The sequence below is a fragment of the Dipodomys spectabilis genome, unplaced genomic scaffold, assembly GCF_019054845.1.
Source record: "Dipodomys spectabilis isolate Male_0828 unplaced genomic scaffold, ASM1905484v1 ptg000075l, whole genome shotgun sequence".
Lineage (NCBI taxonomy): Eukaryota > Metazoa > Chordata > Mammalia > Rodentia > Heteromyidae > Dipodomys > Dipodomys spectabilis.
Window position 1 is genome coordinate 4,762,770 of NW_024870752.1, and position 7,368 is coordinate 4,770,137.

General features: G+C 35.6%; 1 protein-coding gene across 1 annotated transcript; it reads right to left on the reverse strand.

Annotated features, from left to right (window-relative positions):
- Positions 1 to 536: 536 nt before the first annotated feature.
- On the reverse strand, positions 537 to 7,050 carry Slitrk6 (SLIT and NTRK like family member 6). Its single transcript, XM_042682661.1, has 2 exons — positions 6,602 to 7,050; positions 537 to 4,244 (listed from the first exon to the last, which is right to left on the reverse strand). Exon 2 carries the CDS (start codon positions 4,217 to 4,219, stop codon positions 1,694 to 1,696), a length of 2,526 nt encoding a protein of 841 aa, XP_042538595.1. The 5' UTR covers positions 4,220 to 4,244; positions 6,602 to 7,050; the 3' UTR covers positions 537 to 1,693.
- Between the last annotated feature and the right edge of the window lie 318 nt (positions 7,051 to 7,368).

The following is a 7,368-nucleotide window of genomic DNA, read 5'->3' on the forward strand; positions in this document are numbered from 1 at the left end:
CACTTTACAATTTGATAGTAAAGCAAAAATGTCATCAATAAAAAGTAAGATATTCAATAGTACCTTCAGAATTCATTAAAATAGTATTAAGTTAATAAAATAAAAAATAAAATAAAATAAAAAATAAAGTACTTCGTTGCATACAGTGTTTCCTTAAATGAGAAACTGAGTGTGCATTGTGTTCACAAAACAGTCCTACATTTTCTTGACTAATTACATTTTGCTTGTGAAAACCTAATTTTATAATTGGAAAGAAGAAAAATAAGTCATTTACCTTTGCATATATAGTAAAATGATTTTCTTGAAAAGGAAAACTCTAGCCTTACCTTAATTTGGCTTAATGTCAATCATCACCAAAAATTGAATGTATTTTTGCATATAGCAAACAAAATATTTCTGTATGCATTACATACAGGAACCTCCTCATGTGTGTGTGTGTGTGTGTGTGTGTGTGTGTGTGTGTGTGTGTGTGTGTGTGTAAACCTGATTTAATAGAATTAAAAGGTAAGACTAATTGAAGAAAGCACATTTGAAAATAATGTTCATTTTAATTTTATTGTAGTGAGCAGAACTTTTACTTTTCTTGAAAGGCACCCAAGAATAATTACTTTATGAACCAAAAATATACAAAACTGTACAGAATAAATAGTCCATAGAAATCTAGCTATACCTTCTTGTAAAATAAAGCTACATTGTCCCTCTCTTGAGGTAACATAAACCACTTACCTTTAGAAGTGCCTTTTCTACTAATTGATGGCAGCTATCAGTATACATCATGAAAAATAAAATAATATTTTTAATTGTAACTTTGCCACGAAAAGAACATGTTTCTATCATGGTCATTCAGATTTACAAAGGATTAATACTATGAACATAAGCAAATTTAATAGGTGTTCTAATCATATTTACAGTCAAATCTCAGTAGCATGTTTAAATATCCCAAGAAGAATTATACTTTGAGCACAAATGATATACCTTAATTCACAGCAGCATTGACAAAATGAATGTCCACACAAAATGTGTAGAAAAACCAAAAAGTTTGCTTATATAGCCCATCTGAACTATTATTCATTCATTTTTAATTCAGAAAGCATAGGATTGGCCATTTAATTTTGCACTGTTTAAAGTTTTGGCCAACTCTTGGCCTACCTAATTACAACTTTTCTATTTTCCTTACTATTATGACTTACACATTTCAAGTTCCAGTTCCATTGTATTTATCATGAGGAAATTGAATGTTCGCAGATTTTTAAGCATACAATAGTTATAAAGTATATATCCCAGACATATTCTAACTACATATATAGGTACTTTTTTAAATGATGAAATAAAATTTCCTTTAATCCATTGGTAAAACAATTCAAGAAAATAATGATTGTTTCAATGTTCAACCTTTTTAACATGTGCAAGATGACTTCTATGTAACATTGACTTTTATTTTTATTTTTTTAACGCCATAATCCTTGAATGCATTACATGCAAGGATTTATTTGGGATAGACTACATTGCCTGAACATAATGCCATGGCTTCTCCCAATGATCCCTGAGCTTCTTTCTCTTCTCTTTGTTCCCATATAACTGCTGTGCTTAAGTTCTGATTGAAGACCTACTCACTCATTTAAGGCACTTATTTCCAAGATTTGGACTTAAGACAGAATCACAGCATTTCTGCCAAAGCCCTTCGAGTCTCCATCTAAGTTTGCTGCTCTAGGACTTCTAAATAGTCAGGTTCAGCATGTAAATTAGCTTTGAGCTCAAAATACTCATTTTTAGTCTGTTCCACCAATACCTTCCTTGGCCGTGAGTACATTAGCGTTTCCATCAACTTCAGTTCTTCATGGGCTGCGGGGTAATGTACCTCCCTGTCAGGCTGGAGCTGAGCGATGTTTTTCCTTAGGTACTCTGTGATTCCCAGTTGCTGAAGTTCTCGTTCCTTCTCTAAAATGTTCCTGTATAATGAACTGGCATCCTGGAAGGATAAAAATTCTGTGGATTGGTCTGTGGTTTTGTATTTCATGTTTGATCCTGTGAGTGGTGAGTGATTTTCCCGTTCTAAAAGGCTTCTTTGGAGATTCTTCACATCACTTCCTTCTTTCTCATTCCTTTCTTCTTCCTCTTCCAAATGCTTTGGACCGAAGGACGGACTTCTGTAGACATGAACCATTGGACTCACCATGTGCTGCTCGTAGAGAGAGGCTGAGGGCCTTTCAGCTGTGTGATGGGTTGTTTTGTGGCCATACATGCTGTACTGAAGGTGTACAGGACTATTGTCTCTCACTTGATCTTCGACTTGCTTCTTTTTGCATCTTCTCCTGCGATGGAGAACAAGAACCACTATCCCGGCAGCACAGAACACAATGGTGATGAAGACAACTAGAAGTCCCAATATTAGAACTGACAGCGGGACAGCATCTGTGAGAGAGCTTAAAAGAGTCCCTGCAGTATTTGTAGTGCTCGTAGGAGTTGTGACGATCATGGAATGACTCTGGGTTGGCAGGGATGGGTTATTTACTAAACCTGGGCAGAGAAGTTCACTGTTCAGGGCTTTCAATTCCTTTTTGTTGAGATGAGGTGGCGACATGCAGAGGATGTCATCCGTCACCGTGTTCTTGCTTAATTTTTGTGTCCATTGCTGTAATCCAACCAGATCACAAGAGCAGTCCCAGGGGTTATCTTCAAGGTCAATCTGGGACAATAAACCCAGATCATCCAAGATGTTACTGACAGGGAGATGGGTGAACTGGTTTGTTTTAAGATTTATCCTAGTTAGAGGAATTCCGGAAAAAATATGCGGGGGTAAAACTTGAAGGAGATTGTTGTTTAAATAAAGTACTTTGAGTTTAGGCAGTGAGTTAAAGGTTCCTGGTAGAATTTCCTTAATCACATTGTATTCGAGATATAAGTACTCAAGGTTGGGAAGACCAAGAAACATGCCTCCGTTTAGTTTGGTGAGATAGTTGCCATTAAGGTAGAGCTTTTGTAGTCTTGTAAGATTCATAAACGACCCTTCTTCAAGAACTTCAATACGATTGTTTCCCAGATGAAGCATTTCCAGTGTGAAATATTCCACTAGATCAGATTTCATTAACGTGTGTATAATGTTTCCTGCTAGAATCAGCTTTCTGGGATTCTGTGGAGGAGGTTTTAGATCTGCTATGCTTTCAATGTTGCGTTCTTGACAATGTATTAGAAGTCCTGATGGGGTTAGGACTTTGCAGTTGCAAGGAATTGGACAGTAGGGTGTTGGGAGCTGAGTCGATGGCTTTGTAAGATAAGGATTCAAACCAGGTGCTTTGGTAGGTGGTTTAAAAATGGATACGGTCTTGGTTGACATGAGACTATCACTTACTGAAGATGTGACTGCCAGGTGCAATGATCCAGAAGGGTCCTCGAACTCTTCATACACTGGTGGAGTAGGGCAAATTGACTCTGCTTTCAGTCGACTCAATATGCTTCCTTTGAAAAATGGCGGACTATTGCATACAACATCCCCAATGACAGACTGTGGAGGCATGTTCTCCAACCAGATTTTGAGCTGCAATAAGTCACAATTGCAAGCCCACTTATTGTCCTCCAACTGGAGATCCAATATTCGGCCAATGTGTTCTAAAAAACCAACATAAGGCAATGTTTGCAACTGATTTCCACGCAGATCTAAGTGGGTTAGAGGAACAAATCGAAAGATGTTTGGTGGAAGACTCTCAATAGCATTGTCATTTAGGATTAAAACTTTAAGTCTGTTGAGCTTGCTGAAGGCACTTGGTTCAATCACTGTAATGAAATTGTTATCGGCTTGTAGGAATTCCAAGTTTTCTAATCCATGAAAAGTGTCCTCCTTAAGAATTTCTAAAGAATTGTGGTTGATATGAAGTTGTTTCAGAAGGCCAAGGCCATTAAACGCACCAGTCTCAATGTCTGCAATGTTGTTAAATCCCAGGTGTATGGAAATAGCATTGCTAAGTCCAGAAAAGTCATTGGTATGTAGCATTGTCAAGCCATTATTCAATAAGCTCAGGTGAAAAGGTCGTGATGGTGGCACACTTATTTGGGATAATTCCTTGATACCTTTTTCTTCACAATTTATTAACATTGTGCCATCTTTTTCCTCACAGTTGCAAAGGGTATCACAAGATCCTTTGAGTGAGGGCACTGGTGATGGGGACTGTAAAGATATACAGGCAAGCAGAGATGAATAAAAGAGATGAGTCCACAGCTTCATGTTGTCATGTGATGGGGGTCTAACCCTGTAAAATAAAATGCAATAACAGTGGACTTTAATGGGTGGGACAGTGAGATAACTCTAACATTTTCAAATGATAGGTTTTCAGCTACTATGAAAATCTGAATGGGTTATAACACTTACATTTGTTTTTAATATATTTTCCAATACTCAGACCTATTCTGAATAACTTTCAACTTGCATCAAAGTATAAAATTCAGCACAGAGATGTTATAATATTAGAGTAACATTTGTGTTGACACCTGAAACCTGCATTTGAACATAAAAGATGGATGCTTGCTTTGTATCATGTTCATAACATAATACAAAAGTATGTGGTTGAAAACACCTTGTTTTTAAGCATTCTTTTAATCTTACAATAATAAGAGCTAATGCTTGATGATTATAGGCCAAGGATATATATATAAAATGAAATGTAATAAATAATATAATATATTACAAATATAATATATATATATTAGCTAGAAACCTGGGGAATTCTAGATGGTGACTAGAAAGAATGTATGTGTATGTATATTTGCAGGTAGTATGTATTCCCTTAGTTTATAAATATGTCTGTATGCTCATCTGTCTTGATTTGGGAATAATATACTACTGTTTATTTTTAATAAATATTGGGAAAATGTGTCCTTCATGATGTAATAATATATAGCATTATAAAACAACTCTATTTTGGCTATTCTGCCCTGAAATACTGTCTTAAATTACAATTGTGTATGATACATAAGACTTAAGAGTACCCCATTAAATTTAACTGAAGTCACACTTATAGTCAGATAAGGAATAGATATGGAATACTGCTTCTTTCAAACTTTTTAGCCATAGATAAAAATTCACAAACAACCGAGGGAGAAAATTGAGTATTAGCATGATTTCAAGCTATTATTAAAGAATAAACAATGCCTCATGTCAACTTCAACCCAGATGACTTCCAGGTGAGGACTTGAAGCAGGCTTTAGGCAGTAAATGTCACCACATAATTAAGCAGTTGATCAACTCTATTTCAAGCTTGAAGTCTCAAACAATGAGCTCTGAAACAAACTGCACTATGTAAAATAGTTTGAGACCATATATAATTTGGTTCAAATAACAGTTCATCGGAACAACATCACATATTCTAGCTCTCTCAAAATTTAAATTGTGCATTCGAAACAGTAGCTCTTAACCTTGAAACATCAGCAAGGGCAAGGTAAACTTGAACAACATTAATGATCATTCAGTGATATTTTATTCCTTCTAAGCATACACAATGCTACTGATCATCCAGTTCTGTTTCATTCACTTAGTTTATCTTAAATATATAACCCAAATTACGAGATGAACAGCACACCTTATGTGAACTTTTCAAAATGAAACTTGCTTATTTGTTGATGAAATACAAACAATGGACCCAATCAAAAATTTAAAGCAAAATCTAATAAGTTATTCCAGATGCACTCAATAATGCTGAAAGTAAACTTCAATTTCCTGAAAATGCATTATTTTATTGAAACCATGAACAGTCTCAAGTCTGGGAAAGACAAAAGGTAACCAAAGGAACAAACCAGTATAGTCTTTATAAATAAAAGGAAAGTTAGAAGGCTTTAGGTTTCTATAGGGAAATAGTAGGTTTTAAACTATCCTGACTTATGTGCTTAGAAATAAGGAGCTTGTAGTTGGAGTTTTTAACTTGTGGATTAGCTTCCAAAAACAATATAAGTACTTCTTCATAAATCATCAGCAAAGAAAATGTTGGATTGCACCTAGCACAGCATCCTCAGAAAATAGTAAATAATTTCCAGATGACAATATCTCACTTTAAGAAAAAATCTTACATGCATCCTGTGCTTCACAGTATATTAGAAAACAGTTTCTAATCTTTCCAGACATAAAAAAAAAACTTGAGGAGTGTTCAGAATCAACCACATCTGATACTATACAGTCTTTAAGAGGTCAAAACTCCCTGACATACATATTTTCAGGAAATTCTACATTCTCAAGTCAGAGAATACAATAAAAGTAGCTCACAATATACAAAGATTTCTCCAGTATTCTGCCTATATTAGGAATTCAACAATGGCATCTATTTTTTTACGCAGGAAGCAAACATACTCAGTACCAATAATAAACCACATGTTTTAAAAGGCATAATGGTATAACATTATATTGCTTCGTTTCTACAGAGCCAGCTGTTGGACTAAATGTCTAGTGCTCAGAGAAAATAGGCATCTGCTAAAGTGTTAGTTTGGCCACTGAGAAAAATATGACTGAAAACCTGTAAGCAAAGTTACTATATTTTTTTTTAAGTGGCAAACATACAAATGCAATCCCTTGATGATAATGCAAACATCAGTATTGAAAAGGCTGAAACATTCATCTTACCTGTAAAGCAGATTCTTTCCTGACGTGTTTTCTGTATTGCACAGCTGGAAGAGATGTTCAAAGTAATTCAGTTTCTTTATTAAAAGAGAAAGCAGCGAATACCAGCACGTACTTTCTCCTCAAATACCACTTCTTAACAAGTCCTGTAGCTTGCAAAAGTTAAAAACCTCCAGTCAAAGACAAAATGCTGAACATTTCAAAGAAAATATTGCAAGCAGAATGCATGCTGGAGCATCCTGAAGCATTTCTCTCTTTATCCCCTCAATTAAAATTCATGGCATACTTCACTGCTATGCTGACTTTTTTTTTTCCTTTTGGCATATAGTTAACCATTTGCAAGCTGCTGAATGCAGAAAATAAACAAGATGTTTAACAGCGCTGGGATTGATCACTCTTGTTTTTTAGATTGTAGATCCAAGCTGCATGCAGCAAGGTTCTCTTTCCTCCCTTTCTAGTCTTTCTTGTTAGCTCAGTTTGTTATTAGTCAGATTGCCAAGGGCTGGGAGGTAGGCGTAAATAAAGAGACTTCTTGGCTTTTGACTCAGCCTTTAAGCCCTTCCCCATTAGAGCACTTTAAACTGCCAGTGTCATATAACACAAGAGACAGCTCCACCTTGGGACAGCTCAACTCCTCCTCTTTCTGTAAATGGTCTTGCCATTCCTTTCCTACCAAATAGAGAGCAGTGAATGTTAATGGAAACAAGTTCATGTTATTTTATCTGGAAGTCTCATCTATAAGGCTAGGCCATTCAAACATGTTGAGCAAA

Coding starts and splice junctions, on each gene's coding strand:
- Slitrk6 (XM_042682661.1), bottom strand. CDS start 4,219: ATGAAGCTGTGGACTCATCTCTTTTATTCATCTCTGCTTGCCTGTATA.